This window comes from Oncorhynchus tshawytscha, linkage group LG15 (genome assembly GCF_018296145.1).
Source record: "Oncorhynchus tshawytscha isolate Ot180627B linkage group LG15, Otsh_v2.0, whole genome shotgun sequence".
NCBI lineage: Eukaryota > Metazoa > Chordata > Actinopteri > Salmoniformes > Salmonidae > Oncorhynchus > Oncorhynchus tshawytscha.
Window position 1 is genome coordinate 24,757,194 of NC_056443.1, and position 24,455 is coordinate 24,781,648.

Genomic DNA, 24,455 nt, shown 5'->3' on the forward strand with positions numbered 1-24,455 from the left:
GCGGGATGCGCACTAATAGCGTTTCAAACGTCACTCACTCTGAGACTTGGAGTAGTCTCAGAGCGAGTGCCACGGCTTTTGTGGAGGGATGGGTAACGCTGCTTCGAGGGTGGCTGTTGTCGATGTGTTCCTGGTTCGAGCCCAGGTAGGAGCGAGGAGAGGGACGGAAGCTATACTGTTACACTGGCAATACTAGAGTGCCTATAAGAACATCCAATGGTCAAAGGTATATGAAATACAAATCATATAGAGAGAAATAGTCCTATAACTCCTATAATAACTACAACCTAAAATTTCTTACCTGGGAATATTGAAGACTCATGTTAAAAGGAACCACCAGCTTTCATATGTTCTCATGTTCTGAGCAAGGAACTTAAATGTTAGCTTTCTTACATGGCACATATTGCACTTTTACTTCTCCAACACTTTGTTTTTGCATTATTTAAACCAAATTGAACATGTTTCATTATTTATTTGAGGCTAAATAGATTTTATTTATGTATTATATTACATTAAAATAAGTGTTCATTCAATATTGTTGTAATTGTCAAGGCTTAGTAATTGAATAGTGATGTTTACTCCTGTGGGAAGACCCAACTGGCTTGTGTTGTGGTCATCCTAATTTTTGACTTTCGGGAGGGGATGTGGTGGGTCACACACAACCAGTACCAACAACCCCCTGCCAGATTGGAGTCACTATGGGTGTTGAGGACTAGCTTTATTACAGGGTTGGCTGGTGAAGACTATCAATATTTTCTCTTCCCTGCTCCCAACCCCTCAGAGAGGAAACACAAACCGTTCCTGCGTTTCACGACTGGCCCCGTGGCCCGTGCATTCTTCTCCGCGTGCTGAAACTCCAGATGTTGGGGCTTGGTGAGGAACGAGACTGCAAAGTCTATCACTGCTCTCGACACATACTGATGATTTAGGCAGAGCCACAGGGGATTCACACAAAGATCTTGGGTCGAGAAAATCATTGAGGAATAACTGGTCTGACCCAGATTTATATGGCCTATGATGTTTTATTGTAAGGTTCAGGGAGGGATGATTTAAATTCCAGTGTGAATGCTAAGTAAAGTAGATCAATGTTTTTTTTACAGATGATAATGAGCACAAAGATGAAAGCAATTAATGCATGATCTATATATATATATTTTTTGGGGGGTCTCTGCTGCCAGGAAGATGGCACCAACAGACATGGTAGCTAGCACTGCTTATAGCTCCTCAGCAACTCTGCAGTATGTTTTTTGTGTGTGTTGTTCCTTACATTATTATCCCAGAACGTTTGTGTTATTACATACAGCCGCAAGCATTTCGCTTCATCCGCAATAACACCTTCTAAATGTGTACGTGACCAATAAAATTGGATTTGATACATTCATAACAAGTTCAATATATTTTCTCTCTCATGACCTGAGTGAGGTGTAGACACATGCAGCTCCAATTGCAGATTTGTTTATCCACAAATATCCCTGCTACTTCCGTAGAAAACCACATAATTGTATTCAGAATTAAAAGACATAACAGCTATATTACAAAACACACACACACACACTCTTAGGAATTATTCAAGTCCGGCTGGATAAATATGCACTTCCAACCTTGTGACTCGCCAACTGTCAAAATAAATCTGTGTAAGAGGCTTCTCCTGAGAGTCATGAGCTCTGTTCTCCCTTCCCCCTCTCTCTTCCTCCCTCCCTCTCTCCTCCTCCTCTCCCTCCTTGTGTCCCTCCTTCCTCCATTCCACCCTCCCTCCCTCCCTCCTCATCCTGACTGGTGTGTGACCTCAGTGCGAGGGGAACTGCTTAGCTTGCACGACTGCAAAGAAACCTGTATATATAGTTTACCATAAACTACGACCTCTGAACAATGTGTGTTTATAGTTCTGCTGTCTGAGCACTCATACCATTCACATATTCATTGGGATAAGGGTTCTGCATTGTAGATAGATATTAGGAGCCTACAACAAAGAACATTTGTTGTAAAGAATAGATGTTGTAAAGCTGTAGAATAGATGTTGTAAAGAATAGATGTAAAGCTGTAGAATAGACGGCAAAGAAGTAGGCCTATAGACTGAGCCACTTCAGCCTGACTGAGCCGGACATGCCTAGTTAAATAGAGGTTAAATAAATAAATAAAAATAAAAATTTCAAAAGTGAATGTAGCCAGCTACAACACCATGTATTGATTCTCAATAGGTAGATAAATCAAGCACTGAAGAACCATATCCAGAAAAGGTGGACAATCTTTTGGCAGTCTAGACACCTTTGACCAATTCAATGTGTTCGATCTGCTGAGGGCAAGTGCCTAGAGGCAAGTGTCTGCTTCTCAGTTTACGTTTGCCTCTGGGAGCGTCTACACGTCTGCATTGGGAGCGTCTACACGTCTGCATTGGGAGCGTCTACACGTCTGGGAGCTTGGGAGCTTCTCTGCATGCACATCTGCGGAGCGTCTACACGTCTGCATTGGGAGCGTCTACACGTCTGCATTGGGAGGAGCGTCTACACGTCTGCATTGGGAGCGTCTACACGTCTGCATTGGGAGCGTCTACACGTCTGCATTGGGAGCGTCTACACGTCTGCATTGGGAGCGTCTACACGTCTACACGTCTGCATTGGGAGCGTCTACACGTCTGCATTGGGAGCGTCTACACGTCTGCATTGGGAGCGTCTACACGTCTGGGAGCTTCTACACGTCTCTGGGAGCTTCTACACATCTGCATTCGGAGCGTCTACACGTCTACACGTCTGCATTGGGAGCGTCTACACGTCTGCATTGGGAGCGTCTACACGTCTGCATTGGGAGCGTCTACACGTCTGGGGGAGCATCTGCTCGGAGCGTCTACACGTCTGCATTGGGAGCGTCTACACGTCTGCATTGGGAGCGTCTACACGTCTGCATTGGGAGCGTCTACACGTCTGCATTGGGAGCGTCTACACGTCTGCATTGGGAGCGTCTACACGTCTGCATTGGGAGCGTCTACACGTCTGCATTGGGAGCGTCTACACGTCTGCATTGGGAGCGTCTACACGTCTGCATTGGGAGCGTCTACACGTCTGCATTGGGAGCGTCTACACGTCTGCATTGGGAGCGTCTACACGTCTACACGTCTGCATTGGGAGCGTCTACACGTCTGCATTGGGAGCGTCTACACGTCTGCATTGGGAGCGTCTACACGTCTGGGAGCGTCTACACGTCTGCATTCAGAGCGTCACACTAGAAGGTACTTAGCATCTGAAATCAGCACCACCTGTAGGTTGTCTCCATCTCACATTTGACTACTAGCTTCCTGAGCGTCTGCACTGGTAAATTCCTCAGGGCTCAGGGGCAGAGGAGGGGAACCACCCTTATCTTGACGCAAAGATAAAACCGCCTTGAGCATGAGCCAGGAACAAAAGAGCAGTGGGATCCAGACAAATCTCATGTAATATGCACTAATGTACTAGGGACTGAAAAAGCACATGAATTGTAGCCTATAATCACACAAACTTTGCCGTCAAACCCAACCATCTCCATTGCTAACTAACATTTCACCAAATCCATTGGGATAATTCTGTTCTTTGCACGCTCTTGGAGTGAAGCAAATAATTCAAAGACAAAAACACAACCTATATTACAGTTATTCTTTCCCAGAAGGAGCCTCACAGTCTTGAGGCTAAGTTTGCACTCATTTTGCATGAGAAAATCTAGCCTTTGAATTGCACCAGCCTCAGGTTATTACCACAAAGTTAACCAGGGATTGAGGAAAAAAAGGCAACCACTATACGACCCCCTCAAAGGCAGTAGGCAATCAAAGTCGACTGGTGCTCTCTCAACACTTGAGACATAACCCTTTAGAAACACAGGGGTAAGAAGTTTGACTGCATAAAAAAAATAGATAGATATATTTTCAGGCAATTACCCCCTTACAAACAGGCACATTTTTACCACATTCTTACCTGCATATGCCTCGTTACACCTCCAGTGTACATGCCGGCATTGAGTGGTAGTAGTAGTGAGCAGATGTGGGTGGGCGTCCGTTTTAATAAATCCATTGAATATACACTGTCAAAAACAAATCCATTATTACTTCGTCTAGGCAGGTCCTAAGAAACATAAGACTAATAAAAATGTTTTTACAAAACAATAGAATGGCATATTGAGTTTGTTATGTCCAACTGAATGAAATCAATAGTTCATTAAAACAGACGAGACACACCTTCCCTGAACACAGCCAACACACATCTTTTGTAGTAAGAATATAACCAAATAAAAAAATTGAACTTGTGTCACGGGAACATGTGGAACCGCTGTCGTATAAGTTAAAGTGTTGAAATATATTTAGAAACAGAGCCCAAGCCTTTTTGATCCACATGTCATCTCTTTCCTACCCTCACTCCACTTTGTGAGTGAGCAGGCGTAGGGTCTTACATTGAGAGCATCTTCATCATGATATCGATAGAAAATAATAGCAATCCTATTTTCAAAAACATGGAAGTCTCGTGTTCATATATCACAACCTCCGCTGGCTTTTGGAGTTGCCTAGAGGCAATCGAGCAAAATAAGAAGCCCACACTTGATTCGGGCTACATTATTGCATGGTAAATGTTTCTGATCAGTGATAGATGAGCTATATCACCTCCACCATTTGCCCAGACAGAAACCAATTAACTAAATAGCCTATACCGATGGGGATTCAGTGAAACAGTCACATTGACTGAGACAAGTCAGTGAAGTCACAGGCTTTTGGTTGGGAGTAGGCCGACGCTACTAAGCCACTGTAGGACAGTAGGCCGACGCTACTAAGCCACTGTAGGACAATAAGGCCGACGCTATTTTCAAAAACTAAGCCACTGTAGGACAGTAGGCCGCTGGCTTTTACTAAGCCACTGTAGGACAGTAGGCCGACGCTACTAAGCCACTGTAGGACAGTAGGCCGATGCTACTAAGCCACTGTAGGACAGTGAAACAGGCCTGAGACAAGTCAGTAAGCCACTTTAGGACAGTAGGCCGACGCTACTAAGCCACTGTAGGACAGTAGGCCGACGCTACTAAGCCACTGTAGGACAGTAGGCCGACGCTACTAAGCCACTGTAGGACAGTAGGCCGACGCTACTAAGCCACTGTAGGACAGTAGGCCGACGCTACTAAGCCACTGTAGGACAGTAGGCCGACGCTACTAAGCCACTGTAGGACAGTAGGCCGACGCTACTAAGCCACTGTAGGACAGTAGGCCTACGCTACTAAGCCACTGTAGGACAGTAGGCCTACGCTACTACGCCACTGTAGGGCAGTAGGCCTACGCTACTAAGCCACTGTAGGGCAGTAGGCCTACGCTACTAAGCCACTGTAGGGCAGTAGGCCTACGCTACTAAGCCACTGTAGGGCAGTAGGCCTACGCTACTAAGCCACTGTAGGGCAGTAGGCTACGCTACTAAGCCACTGTAGGGCAGTAGGCCTACGCTACTAAAATGTTAAATAATAATCTACTTGTTAAACTACATAACATGCTGGCAAAAGGTTCTAATAAATGAGTCAACTAGACAAGGTGATCATGAGTAGCACTCGCCTCAACTAAGCTAACATTCAGTGAAAACAAAAAGCTGACATTGATTGATTTATCAAGACATGTACCCGCTTGTCTCAACGTAGTGCGGTGGCATTGGCCACACACGGGTAGGCTATTGCTTAGAATTAATGACAACGATTGGATGACTCTGGGAGTTTCAGTAAGCAACAATTTGATGCATGCATTCAATTGCATTAGTCTACTTTATTCCAATATTTCCATCATTCAGTGATATGGATCCAACCAGTTGTGGTTAAGGAAACAACATGCCTCACGAAGTTCAGAAAATGGCAGGAGGATGGTTAACTGGAGCTGCTTAGCAACCATTAAGAGTTTAAAAGAGTAGTGCGTGCCACTGCCGCCTCAGCATTACGGCTACGTATCACACTAAGCCGTAAGCAGAAGTTTACCCAATTATCGTTTTTGGCTTTGATACTGGCAATACCTTTCAGATATAAGGAAAAAGCTGAAAAAAAGTTGGCGGTATGGTAAAGTTGGTATGGTAAAGAAAACTGAACATTCATCAAATGTAACTGATACACACATAAGGGTCAAATGTAGCGTTGGAGACCATAAGGATACTATTTGAAATTTGCGATTGATTATTGCTTAATTAAGTTATGACCTGGAAGCGTCTTCAGCTAAATGAAGGCCTGAATACCGTCTCCCATTTGGAAGACAAAGGCCTAGTCTTTGAAAGAATTAACTTTTGTTAGGGCAGAGCTGAAAAGGACACTTGTCATTCAAGCACCGACTATGCTGTGTCACTCTCCCATAGTTATAAGCCTGAAAATATCCCCTTTCAATTCCAGTAAGCCACGGTATAAGAACGTATAGAAAACGGTCATCTTACAACTCCTTCAGGTGCATGGTATACACGGTGCCAACATCCAAATACTGGGCTGACAGCCAAATGAATAGAAACCAAGAACTGGGGCCTTCCAGATAGACAAACAGGAAGGCCCATGTCCTTATACGGAAATTCAGATGCACATACATAAGACAAAATGTATAACCTAGCCTTGAAAATCAACTTGAGACCCAAGTATGGTCTGGCAAACCAAATGCTCAACAGGTCTGAGTGCGTAACAAGAGACCGTGAGCTGCCTGGCTGTGAACACTCAATCGCCAGTCAGTGAATGGCCTTTGGGATTTCGTTATCTTCTCCAAACATCACACGACAGCAAAGAAAAACACGGGGAGCGTTGCTTTAACCCAAATGCTTGCCTGAAAAGCAAAACAAACCATTCTAGCCACCGGACATGCACGACAGTGTACTCCCGGGTACTAGTTCCACGAGCACTTCAAAAGGCCGCCGGCCTGCCAACTTCCCCTTTTCATGTAGGAGCAGCTAAACAAATCAAACGAACAACAGAAAGGATTCTACCTTCAGATTCCACAGCAATTTTAAATTCAGCTCACTCAAATTGAAAAGACAATATCAAATATAGGAGGTAAGAGAATGCGTTGTGTGCATCTGTAGGCCTATAAAGTACTTGTCTTTGCTAGGGCTGGGACGATACCAGTATCGTGATACTCATTGGTATTGTGACAAGGAAAATAAAGTGGATTTAACTTCTTTAGGAAAACAGCCCTAATGTGGGAAACAAACATGTTGTCATCCAGAGGCACATTTATTTATTTCCCATAATAAAGCAATATTTACATACGGCAGGTATTTAAAGGACCAAAGTGTTGGGTCTCATTCATGTTTTCATTTTTGACATGAAAACAAAATTGCGATACTGGTATTGTCACAGCACTTGTCTTTGTCATATGTTTTACATTCTAATATAAATGTATTTTACATCAACTCTAACTATTCTGAGTAAGCTACTCCGTTCTAAAAACATGGTCCAATGGCATCACAGCGGGTTAAGTCTTCAGGAAACCGGATGCATACCGGGCCGTCCCCCATGATTCCCTGCCACGAACCGTGCAATTAGTGCTCTTGACTGTGTCGTCAAATTACACTGCCTTACATGCAGTACGAGGAAATCCCTGTCTCTTCCTGACATCAATCCCACACTCCTTGGTGGAGGTGGACTCTAGGGTGTGTGCTGGGCCACATAGTCAAGCCCAGGTGCCTGCTGGGAAGGATCCAAATGACACTCAACAAGTCTCAAAGAAATATGAGCTCTACTGTTGCTGTACACCAAGAATATGGTTCAACAGAGGCTGCGCTAATATAGGGTGAAACATGAAAAGGTTGAGCCTCACACACATGCAGTTGCACATATATACTTCTTAAACACGACACACCTGAAATTAGCCCACTATGCGGATGAAAGGGTGCAAAGGTTATCAACGCACCAGGGTTGATGTTGCACAAGTCTTTTCTGACAAGAGCTGGTTGTGTCAACGCATTTGTCATTTCCTCTTGGATTACTTTGGCATGCAGTATCAGTTGGGAGTGCAAATGCTGGGAATGCTGCACTCATCCTTTCTTCACAGACATGCATTCAGCAGCCTGAACCCAGAGAGAACCACGCTGGAGAACTGGATGCATTCCACAACAGGGTCGCCAAATACTTCCCCTAGAAGCACAAAGGAGCTGGACTTAAGCCAATCAAAGTCTTCCAACGCTTTGAATTTCAAACGATGGCCAATTAACATTGTTCTAAAACTGGAGGGATTAGTTACACCGACCAAAATGTCTAGAAGATTTTTGTTGATGATTCCAGAAAAATGTCCAACTTGTTACTTTGTTTCATTCAGAGAAGTGCTCAGTTTCACTCCAGACAGGAAACGGGAAGTGTGTGGGTCAAAGAGAGGGAAGGTCGATTATGATTTAATGGGCTCTAATTACACAAGTTGAATTACTGCATCGGACCTGGTCTTTAATTTGCAGAGAAGCAGGCGTGTCAATAGACTATTTAAAATGTCTCAAATAAGTCTGGAAAGGGACCCCATGGAAACGATGCCCCAAATTAACACATTTAGAACATGCTATGCTGGTTTGTCAGACCCCAGACCTGTTGTTTAGGAGTTAAGGCTAGATAAGATTGTGTGAACTCTGTCCAGAAACGTCCATTATCTTCACAAGTCAGAGGTAACTCTAGATTTAAAAAAAAGATTGCCCTGAGATAATGGTGGTGATCTAACACTAAAACTGACAAAGTAAAATGTACTTACTTAATGGTTTGTCTGTCATAGGACATCTTGACATAGTAAATTCACTGGGGAAAAGTTGAAAAGGCCACAAAAACAATCCTTTTCTGGGGTGTGCTCAACGAGAAGTTAAAGAACTCTCTTATTGGCAGTCAATTGATCAATAAACAGAATACTATCCAAATGTTTTAGATTGAGGTTGGATTCCCTACAATATCAACTTTGCTTGTGGCACTTTCTCTCCTCCCAACTTGAGCTTTTAGGGCCAGGAGGGCAGAGTGAATTTGTTGCTCTCACAGAGCAAAAAGGTCTGGGACCTACAGTGTCCAGGTAGGGGGAAGTGATTGATTTTAAGGGTCAGGGAAGGTCGGGCAGAGCAGCAGGGACCCTGACTGTGATCGGGCCAGTCCAGTCCCACTGTGTCCAGACTAGGGCTAGGAATTGCCAGGAACCTCATGATACAATATTATCAAGACACTCAAGTGCTGATACAATATATACTGTGATTCTCACGATTCTACAGTGCATTCAGAAAGTATTCAGACCCCTTGACTTTTTACACATTTTGTTATGTTACAGCCTTATTCTAAAATTTATTCAATTGTTTTCTTTACTCAATCTACACACAATACCCCATAATGACAAAGAAAAAACAGTTTAGACATTTTTTGCAAATGTATTAAAAATAGAAACGAAAATATCACATTTACATAATTATTCAGACCCTTTACTTAGCACCTTTGGCAGTGATCACAACCTCAAGTCTTCTTCGGTATGATGCTAAAAGTTTGGCACACCTGTATTTGGGTAGTTTCTCCCATCCTTCTCTGCAGATTCTCTCAAGCTCTGTCAGGTTGGATGAGGAGCGTTGCTGCACAGCTTGGTTTCACCAGACCAGAGAATCATGTTTCTCATGGTCTGAGAGTCTTTAGGTGCCTTTTGGCAAACTCCAAGCGGGCTGTCATGTGCCTTTTACTGAGGAGTGGCTGCCGTCTGGCCACTCTACCATAAAGGCCTGATTGATGGAGTGATGCAGAGATGGTTGTCCTTCTGGAAGATTCTCCCATCTCCACAAAAGGAATTCTAGAGCTCTGCCAGAGTGACCACTGGATTCTTGGTCACCTCCCTGACCAAGGCCCTTCTTCCCAGATTGCTCAGTTTTGCCGCGTGGCCAGCTCTAGGAAGAGTCTTGCTGGTTCCAAACTTCTTCCATTTAAGAATAATGGAGGCCATGGTGTTCTTGGGGACCTTCAATGCTGCTAAAATAATTATGTGCCTCGACACAATCCTGTTTTGGAGCTCTACAGATAATTCTTCTGTCATCTGTGGGACCTTATAGAGACAGGTGTGTGCCTTTCCAATCATGTCTAATCAATTGAATTTACCACAGGTGGACTCCAATCAAGTTGTAGAAACATCTCAAGGATGATCCATAGAAACAGGATTCACCTGAGATTAATTTCAGGTCTCATAGCAAAGGGTCTGAATACTTATGTAAATAAGGTATCTGTTTTAAATTTGAATTATTTTGCAAACATTTCAATAAACCTGTTTTCGCTTTGTCCTTATGGGGTATTGTGTGTAGAATGCTGAGGATTTTTATATATATATGTAATAATGTCAATTACAACAATCATGAATGAACAATGAACCCTATTATTTTAACTTATTATAATACATAAATAAAATCTATTTAGTCTCAAATAAATAATGAAACATGTTAAATTTGGTTTAAATAATGCAAAATATAGTGTTGCAGAAGAAAGTAAAAGTGCAATATGTGCCATGTAAAAAAGCTCATGTTTAAGTTCCTTGCTCAGAACATGAGAACATATGAAGGCTGGTGGTTCAATATTTGCAGTTCCTCAATATTCCCATTTAAGACGTTTTAGGCTGTCGTTATTTTAGGAATTATGACATGTCAACTATTACTCTCAATACCATTTGTATTTCATAGACCTTTGACTGTTGGATGTTCTTATAGGCACTTTAGTATTGCCAGCCTAATCTCGGGAGTTGATAGGCTTGAAGTCATAAACAGCACTGTGCTTCAAGCAATGCTAAGAACTGCTCGCAAATGCAGTAAAGTGCTGTCTGAATGAATGCTTTCATGCCTGCTGCTGCCTACCACCGCTCAGTCTGACTGTTTTATCAAATATCAAATCACAGACTTAATTATAATAAACACACAGAAATACAAGCCTTTGGTCATTAATATGGTAAAATCCGGAAACTATCATTTCGAAAACAAAACGTTTATTCTTTCAGTGAAATACGGAACCATTCCATATTTAGTCGAACGGGTGGCAACCCTAAGTCTAAATATTGCTGTTACAGTGCGCAAGCTTCAATGTTATGTCATAATTATGTAAAATTCTGGCAAATTAATGATGGTATTTGTTAGGAAGAAACACAGTTCGCAACAAGCCAAGCGACCCAAACTGTTGCATATATCCTGACTCTGCTTGCACTGAACGCAAGAGAAGTGACAATTTCCCTAGTTAATATTGCCTGCTAACATGCATTTATTTTAACTAAATATGCAGGTGTAAAAAAATATACTTCTGTGTATTGATTTTAAGAAAGGCATTGATGTTTATGGTTAGGGACATTTGTGCAACAAATGTGCTTTTTTCACGAATGTGATTGTGTTAAATCGTCACCCGTTTGGCAAAGTTGAAGTAGGCTGTGATTCAATGATAAATTAACAGGCACCGCATTGATTGTATGCAACGCAGGACAAGCTAGTTAACCTAGTAATATCATCAACCATGTGTAGTTAACTTGTGATTATGTGAAGATTGATTGTTTTTTATAAAATAGGTTTAATGCTAGCTAGCAACATACCTTGGCTCATTGCAACCACAAGGTCCTTTTGACGCGGCACTCGCGCAACAGGTGGTCACAGCCTGCCACGCAGCCTCCTCATGGATTGCAATGTAATCGGCCATAATCAGCGTCCAAAAAGGCTGATTACCGATTGTTATGAAAACTTGAAATTGTCCCTAATTAAATCGGCCATCAATCGACCTCTAATCCTGATATGTAACCATATAACAATTTCACTAGACCAGACCACTGTCAACCCATCGGCAGGACACGGAGGTTGTAAACCAGCCCACAGACCACCACATCTTCGGGAGAGGCCTGGCCATTTTACAGGCCGTAAATAAACACCCCCCAAATGTAGCGGTTAAAAGAGCACAGTTTCATGGTCACTAATTTGGACAGAGTTGCAGCGAGTCTATTTGACAGAGATCTTGACATCCTGAAGACCTACCCATTATTATTCCTGAAATCTGTTGACAAAAACATTGAGAGACACATGGGAAGTTTAGTGGGAAACCCATAGGAATGCCTGAGAACTTCATTATCCCTCTTGTTCTGTGGTGGCCATCTTTCATACCTTGAATCATGGAGCTTGGTTCAACGCTCAAGACATGAGCAATATGTTTCCCTTCCCAATCAATCACTGTCGGGCCGAACAAAATGATGGCCCTCCAAGCAGTTCAGCCTACTTTTAACGCATACAGAAATATCACATACCATGACGGAGGTAATAATATCTCAATCTCAAAAATGTAACAAAAACACATTTACTTGAAGAATGAAGAACAGTGTAGATGCAAAGTTTGTGCTGTTTCCATCTTATAGGCCATTCCAAGGCAATGGTAGAGTACTGGTGTAAGGAACTGATGTTCTTGGCTTGTGTACACTCAAAAACACTGCTTCAGTCTTGTCTCCATCGGGGCGACAACATGTGAAATAGGATGCGGTGGTTTAATGGTATGCACAGTGTGGTTGCAATGTACAAACAACTGCATGTATCGCATATGTTGTGGCAATGAAATGAGATACAAAACTGTTGCCAACCACACACTAGATGTGTTCACCAATAACTCTCACTGCATGTTTTTGCTTGGCCCAGGGGCGAACTGGGCATCTGGCATTACAGGCAAATGCCAGATGGACTGGTCCAATTTCATCCTAGTGGGTCTGACTAACACTTTTTTGGGGGGGGGGGGCACAAAATTATTATTATCTAGCTAATGGGGCCTCGAGGAAAACAAATTGTCCCAGTCTGCCCCTGGCTTAAGGTGTCTGCATGATAAAGTTTGGCTGAAGTGCTAGCATACTTCCGTAAAAGACCTTCGCTTGAAAAATGAGAAAAAAAGCGTCAATGGTGCTGTTTGTCCATTTTAAGACAGCATAGCCATCTTTTCATTTCCTCAAAATAGTCAGAATTACTCTAAGATAACTTAAGAAATCTGTCATTAATGTTGACGCTTTTGCAGAGGAGATATTAGTTGCGCAATTTTGCATCTGACTGTGATGTTTGGTGGTGTTTCTCAAGTGAAAGTATTTGCATGAGGACGCGTTGTCTCTCAATGAATGACCACAGGCATTTCATTGAAGAAGACCTACCGTTGACCAATCGCCAATAAGAGGGCGTAGACTCTGGCTCCCAACGTTGGCTTGCCTCGAGAGAGAGAAGAAATTGTGTGTGACCGGACAGCCCCCCCAAAAAACTGTGCCTTCGTCCAAAAAGGAACAAAAACGTCAAAAATGGCATCACAATACATGCAGGAACTGTTCCGAACTCTTTCGGCTGGGAAGCATGCAGACGACTTAAGCCTACATAAATACGCTTTGGATGCCGTACAATTATATACTGCAAGAATTTACAATTATGAAAAGGTATTTTGGTATAAGACATTTCCATCATACGGGACTAGATTATAGTGTGACATGCCAATGACATGTTACATACGATTTATAAGTAAAGGATAATATTTTGTATGCAGCTGACAAGGGACGGATGTGGAGGAGGCAATACAGCTACAAATAGTGACCTCAGCATCTTTGACACAAGTCCTTTGTTATGGACATGGTAACTATATTTGAGCTGGAATGGACAGTATTTGTATGTCAGCAGTTGAAATCATCAGCAGATTTGAGTGATTAACCCCAACAAGATCAGACTAGAACCAAAAACATATATAGTTGGCTATAGCCTATTGGAAGAATTATGCATGACCTCAGTCAGACCATCACTTATCAATTGTCATGTCAAAATACAAATAAATATCGTGTTAGGCTGAAAGTTGAATAAGTTTCTCAAACCACAGGCCGACAGACAGGATAAATTGCAGGTAATAAACAAGGCAAATATTTGGCCGCATGGTTCTTTCTGTATCCCCAAGCTGTTCCAAACAAGGGGAGAGCATCGTCATTATTTTGTTGATGCCAGACAGGCCTATTGATCTATACTTACAACGTGACTGTTCTGTTGGGGAAGGAGTCCGGGGGTAACACCTGATGGAGTTCCATATTGCTGCAGACCACTTTCCTATCCGCCGTGGCCGCTGATGGTGTGCTTTTCCCTGCGCTCTTTGAACGTTCATCATATGATTTACAGTCAGATGATACCGCAGAGCCATCGCCTCCGAGTAGCAAAACAAATAACAATTGCAACAAAGCAACCACACATACCCTCATTTTCAAAATATATTCCAAGATAATTACGCTACTGTAGCATTGGCAAATAAAATAATATATTAATATCAAGTAGCGCAGGAGGCTGGGAATTGTGTGTGTATTATAAAATGGCCTGGTTCTTTCTGGAAATAAGGGTGAGCCAAAACGTCCCTCAGAATACCCGGACAGTTTTAGTCATGTTGCAAACATCTTGTCCACTATAATGTGGATTTGGATTCCCTCCTCCATTTCTTGCAAAGGTTTCGATGTATGTGTTCAGCGTCAATCAATCCGAGAGAGGGTCTGTACATCCTTTGTTTGCCAAACGACACGATTCACAATTCCATTTCGTCATAAGGTCTTTGCAGCTTTCCCGAAAAAAACTGTTCACTTGTAATTGTAACGATTTTTCAGGGTTACAAAACGAAACTTCCGCGATAGAGAAAATATGTTCTTTGTTGCCAATAGCGCGGATCTAATTGAGAATTTGCCTACTCCACCAAGAGACAGCTGCAGTCATCCCAAGATAACACACTCTAATTTCAGGAAATTTGATCACGCCTTAGCTTTAAAAACTTTCTCCTTAAGAGAACTCATCCCGAGAGTCGTAGACTGGAACACTTAAATAGCATTACAACTAACTAAAACAGCTGTAAGCAACTTTTCACTTTAGTGGCGCCCATCGACTCCAGTTGTTGGTGCAAAATGAAATCATGGGACATCTAAAAAAAAAACGAAAGCAAGAAACATAATCCCACTCCGAGTTAGTCAGTAATCTTGTGTTTAAATATGAGTTAAAGTGGGTCCCTTCCAAGTTTGAGTAAATATCCTGAATTGCTGTCCTTGACTTTCAATTGGAGCGTCCACGTCTCTCTCTGAAAGTATTCATTGGCTTTCTTTCCATTGAGAACTCTTCTCCCACAGTCCTGCCCTTGGCTCCATGTTGCAATTCCACCCACTGACGTCACTCCACATAGACCGCCTCTTTCTCCGATTCTCTCTGAGCAGTTGGATCTACCTTTAAATACAAAATAAATAAGACGATACTGTCTAGTAAAAGCATATTGATGCACGTGCATCAGCAGTCATACAGCAAACAACCTCTCTTGATGCAGTTGATAGGTCGGAAATGTTCTTAAATGTCATGGAAAATATTGTCCAAGTATTGGTCAATGAACTTTTGATTGTTCCTGAGACTGAGCAAACTTGTTGATTTGGAAATGTAGCCAAGTTAGTATTTACATACAGTTGTCGACCCGATTTATTGGCCGATGACTTGGATAAAATGTATTTGGTAACACATACTATACAAGTAATACTGCAATAAATACAGTAACAGCATTTTTTAAATGGTATGTAACAATATAACAATACTACATTATTGTTACTAGTGCAATAATAGCATAACCGCACATATCTACCTAGCTACACATGTCTACTTTGATAACAAGGTGGCCAAGAAAATTAAACAATGATTTCATTTTAAAATGTGATTAAAGTAACCCTTGGCAATGCACCCCTTCTCTCTTTTACTGCACCCAGCATTGTATCTCCTCTCTTTCTAGGTGCCTTCACACAAAGCCCTCTTTTCACTTCTCAAACAAGTTCAGGCTAGCTTTGTAATGGGCAATCGCCATGAAAAGCCAGAGTCAGTCAGACAGGAAGAGACCATACAATAATTCAAATATGCAGTACTACAATACCCTTGTATAACACTATTGACATGTAAGGGCCCATAGAAACTAGATAAATACATTTTAGTAGAGTTGGGTTGCCAGACGCTGTCCGTCCGTCCGTCTGTCTATGTTCAGGTCAATTGAGCAGCTTGGCTTTAGAAGAGTGGCTGACAGACAAGCAGCGGAACCTCTCAGTCATCTCAGGAAACGTCATACCCAGAGGCTGCACAGCTTTAACTTCCATTAGCCGTCATTTCAGGATCGCACAGGGCTTTGACATCCACTAAAAGAAGGCTGTGTCCAAACATACGGACCACAGTCATTGTAGTAATAGGTTTTCCTTCTTCATGGAGAGAAAAACAAGGAATACTTTAGGATGACACAATGAAAGTTATTTAGAGGGGCGGTATATTTTGCGTGGCCTTCAATATTGACTGAAAAGAGACCAAAATAAGGTTATATAATACACCAAATCCATGAAATAATGTTATATGACTAATGTAAAATGACTAAATTAAAGATATTTCTCCAGATGCAGGATTGATCTCTATTATAATACACATAAACTATGATAATTGTCACTATAGTCCAATGTATGTCTGTAATGGCTAGCATTGACTGGTAATTTGATTAGTAAATTGTAATCTCCCAATAAAGCGCTCAGGACTAGTCACATGCCAAAGATTCAAGATGTAATTTCATTCTCTGGGTTATTTTTTTTAATCAATTAACTCATATGAGCACATTTGTGAAGTAAAATATAACTTCATGCATTTATGAAAATATTATTTAAAAAATCGAATTCAGCCAGGGTGCAGGACAGGTAACAAGTGATTAATGAGCAATGTGCAGGTTCACAGATACATATGCCTACATTAGCCTCATCTAACCACTATCCTTTTTTTACTCGGCTACATCTTTATTGTAGCCTACAAATATAATTTGTCCAGCGCTAGTTCACGTCATCGATCGTGAACAAGCACTAGTGAAGAGCTCCGAGTCTACGCACCAGTTCTTACTTGCTTGACTATTCAATATTTGACAAGAGAATTGACTTTTTTTTATTTCTTTTTTTACATGTAGGCAAATAGAACCAACAGCCCTGAATGGAATTGTTTGCATAGAACGATGCTGAAACCATGTTCCCGAACTTTGCATGGGGCGCGGCAACATTCCCTTATCAAATCGAGGGTATGTAACAATAGTTTGTCTGGCGCTGGCGGTAGTCAAACAGTCCACGTGATAATTTCTTCAAGCGTTTGTAGATAGCTAGGTTTAGTAATTGGATTTAGGAAAGCTAATGCGCGTCCCCGAGATGAGATTCTCTGGCCAAGTGCAAGAAGTAGCCTACACAACTGCTGACAACCTATAGGCTACAGCAGGGCCGGCTTTAGCTTTTGGGGGCCCTAAACTAGATTTGTTTGGGGAGCCTCCCCACCAAGCAGGCAGACATGTATGTTTTAAAGTTAATTTACTGCAATTCTACACATTTGACCATTGGGACTAGAGAAAATAGAGCCGTTTTAAGCATGCTTTCTGCAGTTCTACACATTTTGCCGTGGGGCGGAGAGAATTTTGTAATTTCATAACACATTTCATACAATTCAACTCATTTTGCCATGGGCTAGATAATTATTTTTGCAGTTTTAACTAAAGTTTTCTGCCGTTCTACAAATTTAGCCATCGGGCAGGGAGAGAAAATGTATACATTTTAAAGTTAACTTCCTGCCATTCTACACATTTTGCCATGACTTATGCCATGTTAATGATATCTGCGTGAGAGTGCCTAACAAAATCAATGGGGTGTCAGGGCCCCTTGACACGTGCCCGGTCTGTACATTTTTTAGCTGACACTGTCAGTGACTGACAAAACAAGAGAATCGTGCGCCTTGTGTACCAGTCAAAAGTTTGGACACACCTACTCATTCAAGGCTTTTTCTTCATTTTTACAATTTTATACATGTAGAATAATAGTGAAGACATCAAAACTATGAAATAACACATATGGAATCATGTAGTAACCACAAGTGTTAAACAAATCAAAATAGATATTAGATTTTAGATTTTTCAAAGTAGCAACCCTTTGCCTTGATGACAGATTTGCACACTTGTGGCATTCTCTCAACCAGCTTCATGAGGTAGTCACCTGGAATGCATTTAAACTAACAGGTGTGCCTTGTTAAAGGTTCATTTGTGGAATTTCTTTCTTAATGCGTTTGAGCCAATCAGTTGTGTTGTGACAAGGTAGAGGTGGTAAACAGAAGATAGCCCCATTTGGTAAAAGACCAACAACAGCTCAAATAAGCAAAGAGAAACGACAGTCTATCATTACTTTAAGATGTGAAGGTCAGTCAATCTGGAACATTTCAAGAACTTTGAAAGTTTCTTCAAGTGCAGCTATGATTAAACTGGCTCTCATGAGGACCACAACAGGAAAGGAAGACCCAGAGTTTCCTCTGCTGCAGAGGATAAGTTCATTAGAATTACCAGCCTCAGAAATTGCAGCCCAAATAAATGCTTCACAGAGTTCAAGTAACAAACACATTAGGTGCGCATAGAAAGGAGTCATGAGTGCATTCAGGTGTGTGTGCTGCGGCTAATTTTCTCCACAATAAACAAACAGGCTCATTCTGTTCAGAACATCCCCGGGTATTTTGTATATTTTTATTTTATTTATTTAACTAGGCATGTCAGTTAAGAATACATTCTTATTTACAATGACGGCCTACCCCGGCCAAACCCTAACCCAGACGACACTGGGCCAATTGTGCTCCGTACTATGGGACTCCCAATCACAACCAGTTGAGATACAGCTTGGACTCGAACCAGGTCTGTAGTGACGTCTCTAGCACTAAGATGCAGTGCTTTAGACCGAAAGCGCCACTCGGGACATGTCATCTTGTAACTGTACATCAAACATAGTGATTGTAAACGTTGACACTGTATATTACATTGATTATGATTTGGAGTGCACATTTGGACTCACAGGTGTTTGGCTTGCTTGAATGACATCAACGTTGTAGACCTATTTATTACAATCCTCAACGAGTCATCTTCATTTACAGCATTTCCCTAACTCGGACAACAAAACATATGCAAAAGTTGACCAATTACCGGGATGGATGAGGGCAACTTCTTGTCACGCACTGTGCTCAAGTTCAGAACCGCTGTCAGTCATACAGCGATGTAAAATGCAGAGCTGCAAGGGTCCTGTGTGTAGCCGGTGTAGAGAGTCAGGCGCAGGACAGCAATTATAAGTAATCAACGTACTTTTACTCAAAATGACAAATGTACAAAGTAACATCACGAGCACACAATGACGGACCGAAAATACAATAAACAATCACTCACAAATACAACGTGTGGAACAGAGGGTTAAATAATAAACAAGTAATTGATTGAGTGAAGCCAGGTGTGATAAGACAAAGACAGAACAAATGGAAAATGAAAAGTGGATCGGTGGTGGCTAGAAAGCCGGTGACGTCGACCGCCGAACAAGGAGAGGGACCGACTTCGGAAGTCGTAACAAGAGCCAGAGCTCTGACATCAGCACTGATGGCACAGCTGCTTCTGAACGCTACCACGCCTTTTCCTTAGGCCGGTTCGCCTGGCCCGTGTTGGTGACCGGGGACTACCAAGAAGTGATAAGGTCTAATTTTGAGGTCAAATGCAAAGGACTGGGTTACAAAGGATCCAGACTGTCCAGGTTCTCCAAGGACGAGCCTATTATTTTTGTTATTGCTGACATCTTTGCGTTGAACTACTAGACGTCTTGGAGGGTGGAGCCTATGAAGTTTTGGGATTGAATAGTGACCAAGAGGCAGAGGGGGTGTTGGATCTGTCCTGGCATGATGACTCCTTGCTGTCCCCAGTCCACCTGGCCGTGCTGCTGCTCCAGTTTCAACTGTTCTGCCTGCGGCTATGGAATCCTGACCTGTTCACCGGACGTGCTACCTGTCCCAGACCTGCTGTTTTCAACTCTCTAGAGACAGCAGGTGTGGTAGAGATAATCTTAATGATCGGCTATGAAAAGCCAACTGACATTTACTCCTGAGGTGCTGACTTGCTGCACCCTCGACAACTACTGTGATTATTATTATTTGACCATGCTGGTCATTTATGAACATTTGAACATCTTGGCCATGTTCTGTTATAATCTCCAGCCGGCACAACCAGAAGAGGACTGGCCACGCCTCATAGCCTGGTTCCTCTCTAGGTTTCTTCCTAGGTTTTGGCCTTTCTAGGGAGTTTTTCCTAGCCACCGTGCTTCTATACCTGCATTGCTTGCTGTTTGGGGTTTTAGACTGGGTTTCTGTACAGTACTTTGAAATATCAGCTGATGTACGAAGGGCTATATAAATACATTTGATTTGATTTGTGGGGTGTCATGGCTGGCTGTGGTTCCTGACGACCTTAAGAAACTGCTGAAGTACATTAGGGGTAAAGAGGACAATGGCCCTGTTCCAGTACTTTGAAAATACTTTTCAAAATGTCCACTTCACAGCTTCCACAAATCCACTTCAGCTCCATTTAAAAGCAGTCAATTCAAAGGATAAATTGAAGTTTGAGAATTGATCATTTCCTGTGTTTTTCCATGAGAGTTATTAAATTCATGACTTGAATCACCTGCCTTGAGCCAATAAAATTGAGCCAAACCTTGAGTGAGGAGAAAGCAATTAACATTAATAGAGTTGCTTGCTATTGTTTATTTTTTTGCACAGTAAACAGATTGAACATCCATTACAGTTGTCACATCGAATTGTGTCACATTGATTGCTTCAGGTGAACACTATTTGAGAATGAGCCATTTCCTTTTGTTGCTGGTTGTCACTTTCCATTAGCATGAGTGGAGTCCTGTAACAGTGCAACGGACACACACACGCACGCACACACACACACACACACACACACGGTGTTGTTTGACTGTCATTTGTGAACTCAGGCGTTGTTGGACAATGATAGCTACCACTTTTCACAGGACACATTCAATAACCCTGCGGTCTACATCACAGAAAATGGCTTCTCCCAGGTGGGGCCAGTGGACATGGAAGACATCCAGCACTGTGGGTTTTACCAGGACATCATCCAGGTTAGTAGCCAGAGGTAATGACCACAGCAGGCCACAATAGAGGTACTGCATATTATGGAGAATCTATCATTTTAGGATGTTACTTTCTTCTGGAAGTCAATTTGACCAGTCGCTTCTTGTACTATTTTAACCTCTGAAAGGTTGCTTTGCACATCAAATCCTAGTATATATGCAAGATCCAGAAACTATGGAGGCTGAGTCACCTGATTCCAATTTGATGATCCTGTTCCGTTGTCTTAGGTATGTAGGCTATTTCACTTCAACAGAGAAAGGTTGAGAGATTATGGCTATCACAATACAACGGGATCTTGTTCTTTTGTAACTTGCAAAGAAAGTATTTTCAGATTAGCCCTTAATGTGCATTGTCACGTATTTAATAAGTATAGCGCCGTCTGTTATTAACTTGTTGTTTGTCCCTTTGTTCTAGAACTCAGAGAGGATGGTGTTGACGTGCTAGTTTAATTCACCTGGTCCTTCCTGGATAACTTTGAATGGGCCGACGGTTTCGCTTTGGCCTGTTCCACATGGACTTTTCTTGACCAGAGTGACCGTGGACCGCGTACCACTCTGGAAGAGGGTACTCCGGGATCATCTCCAAGTACAGATCTCAGACCAGGACAAATAACTAAACAGCCAATGGGCACAGAGAAAATCATCCAAATCAGCCAATAAAAGCAATTTTTTGCTCAATGTTCTGTTCTGATCAACTACAACCAAGCTTGGCCCATTTTGATTTGAAGCCCATCTGAAACACATTATAGTTGTGAAGTCTTTAAGACGGTCCTTCTCACCACTTTTCTCTGTCAACCCTGAAAATGTTTTGTAAAGTGTGCTAAGCTCATTCGGCTCCCTTCGCAAGAAAGTGATTTTGTCTGATTTCTTCCCTGACTTTGGCATAGAACTGCAAGGACCCGGCCAAAGAGTGTTACGTTTATTCAAGTGAAGGCAAATTTGTATTATATCCTGCCCAATTCCCAGTCAATCTGTACAAAGGGTTTTTGGAGGGTAGAGGAGGATGGAGAATTCCCTACACAGAGTATGGAGCCAGCTATAAGCCATCCAGGCCTAGCTGTTGTTGCCAATGCAGGGTTGGTCGGGGGCACAAGTCTACAGAGGAGTGTGTGTGTTTCTGTGTCTGTGTGCCTGCGTGCGCATGCTCGTATGTGTGTGTCGGCATCTTTGTGTGTGTGTCTGTGTCTTTGTATGTGTGTTTGAATGTGTGTGTGTAATCTTATATCTCAACCCGCAAGGCCCCTATATGGCTCAGATGAGGTTTTTTTGAGATCCTATACAGCCCTCATGGTGAAAAAAATACACAATGCCACTCATTGTGCCCGGTGGAGGGTTAGAGTTGAGTGAGCGCTTGATGTAACACTAAGAGTAAATCCTACTGGGCCTGGGTAGGGAGTGGCGCCAGACAGGAGCCCATACCCAGGTATGAATGATCACATAGTCTAATGCAGATTTGTATTTACAAACAGTGAATCAGAGATTATGCACAGGGGTTACTGGGAAGTCAGTACATTATGAGGGAAGAGATTTACGCACATTCAAATGTGCAGGACGAGGACAAAGATTTGAATGGAAAAACATCCACCAACCAAATGTAAGCAAATTGTGCACTTCTGCTCAAGGTTTGTTCACTGTGCTATACAGTGGCAGGGGAAAAGTCTGTGTACATACCGTACTGTCAATATACAAGGGAAACAGTCCTCAGCTTCAATGGTAAAAGGCATCTTCAGATTTGTTCTTATCGTAAAATATAAACGATCCGTCCATAGGGGACTGAGGTAAAGGATCCGCCCATAGGGAGCTGAAGTAAAGGATCCGCCCATAGGGGGCTGAGGTAAAGGATCCGCCCATAGGGGGCTGAGGTAAAGGATCCACCCATAGGAGGCTGAGGTAAAGGATCCACCCATAGGGGACTGAGGTAAAGGATCCGCCCATAGGGGCTGAGGTAAAGGATCCGCCCATAGGGGGCTGAGGTAAAGGATCCACCCATAGGAGGCTGAGGTAAAGGATCCACCCATAGGGGACTGAGGTAAAGGATCCACCCATAGGAGGCTGAGGTAAAGGATCCACCCATAGGGGGCTGAGGTAAAGGATCCACCCATATGAGGCTGAGGTAAAAGGATCAGCCCATAGGGAGCTGAAGTAAAGGATCCGCCCATAGGGGACTGAGGTAAAGGATCAGCCCATAGGAGGCTGAGGTAAAGGATCCACCCATAGGAGGCTGAGGTAAAGGATCAGCCCATAGGGAGCTGAAGTAAAGGATCCGCCCATAGGGGACTGAGGTAAAGGATCAGCCCATAGGGAGCTGAAGTAAAGGATCCGCCCATAGGGGACTGAGGTAAAGGATCCGCCCATAGGGGGCTGAGGTAAAGGATCCGCCCATAGGGGACTGAGGTAAAGGATCCGCCCATAGGGGGCTGAGGTAAAGGATCCGCCCATAGGGGACTGAGGTAAAGGATCCGGCCATAGGGGGCTGAGGTAAAGGATCCGCCCATAGGGGACTGAGGTAAAGGATCCGCCCATAGGGAGCTGAGGTAAAGGATCCACCCATAGGGGGCTGAGGTAAAGGATCCACCCATGGGGGGCTGAGGTAAAGACTCAGAAACAGGACTACAGTGCTGTGGTCTGTAGACTCAGAGACAGGACTACAGTGCTGTGGTCTATAGAATCAGAGACAGGACTACAGTGCTGTGGTCTGTAGACTCAGAGACAAGACTACAGTGCTGTGGTCTATAGACTCAGAGACGGGACTACAGTGCTGTGGTCTGTAGACTCAGAGACAGGACTACAGTGCTGTGGTCTGTAGACTTAGAGACGGGACTACAGTGCTGTGGTCTATAGACTCAGAGACGGGACTACAGTGCTGTGGTCTGTAGACTCAGAGACAGGACTACAGTGCTGTGGTCTGTAGACTTAGAGACAGGACTACAGTGCTGTGGTCTATAGACTTGGAGACGGGACTACAGTGCTGTGGTCTATAGAGTTAGAGACGGGACTGCAGTGCTGTGGTCTATAGACTTAGAGACAGGACTGCAGTGCTGTGGTCTATAGACTCAGAGACAGGACTACTGTGCTGTGGTCTATAGACTCAGAGACAGGACTACAGTGTTGTCGTCTATAGACTCAGAGATGGGACTACAGTGTTGTAGTCTATCGACTTAGAGACAGGACTGCAGTGCTACAGCATAAAGACTCAGGGACAGGACTACTGAATGGTCGCCTCCGACACAGTTAAAAGGGACAGATGCTATGGCTGCATCTCAATGGAGAATGACTGTTCTGAAAGGAACTTGACAGTATAAAAGGTACCCAAAACAGTCCTAGGTCTATTGGTGGGTTTGCTCCTTGCAGTCCTTTCAGATGATGCAAGGAAAGATAGTCACTAAGAGACTTGAGATGTGACATGTATCGTCAGTCTCCCTTTGTAATGCCAAAAATGACAGTCAACCTGGGGTTTATTCATTATGTCTTGCAATGGAAACGGTTTACCATTTAAGAACCAAACGGAACAAAACAGGGCGGGACCAATAGAAACTCTCGT

General features: G+C 42.9%; 1 protein-coding gene and 1 long non-coding RNA gene across 2 annotated transcripts in view; one reads left to right on the plus strand and one right to left on the minus strand.

The window, feature by feature from the left end:
• LOC112214701 (adhesion G protein-coupled receptor A3) overlaps nucleotides 1-15,104 on the minus strand; it is a 67,084-nt gene extending 51,980 nt beyond the window's left edge. The window contains exon 1 of the mRNA XM_024373653.2: nucleotides 13,935-15,104. Coding sequence (XP_024229421.1) covers nucleotides 13,935-14,158 — 224 coding nt within the window. The 5' untranslated portion in view covers nucleotides 14,159-15,104. The remainder of the gene's footprint in view (nucleotides 1-13,934) is intronic.
• Nucleotides 15,105-16,808: 1,704 nt separating this feature from the next.
• On the plus strand, nucleotides 16,809-21,136 carry LOC112214966. The gene is made up of 3 exons (XR_002948178.2): nucleotides 16,809-17,004; nucleotides 20,792-20,902; nucleotides 21,043-21,136. It is a non-coding gene; the product is annotated as an uncharacterized LOC112214966 (long non-coding RNA).
• Nucleotides 21,137-24,455: the final 3,319 nt, after the last annotated feature.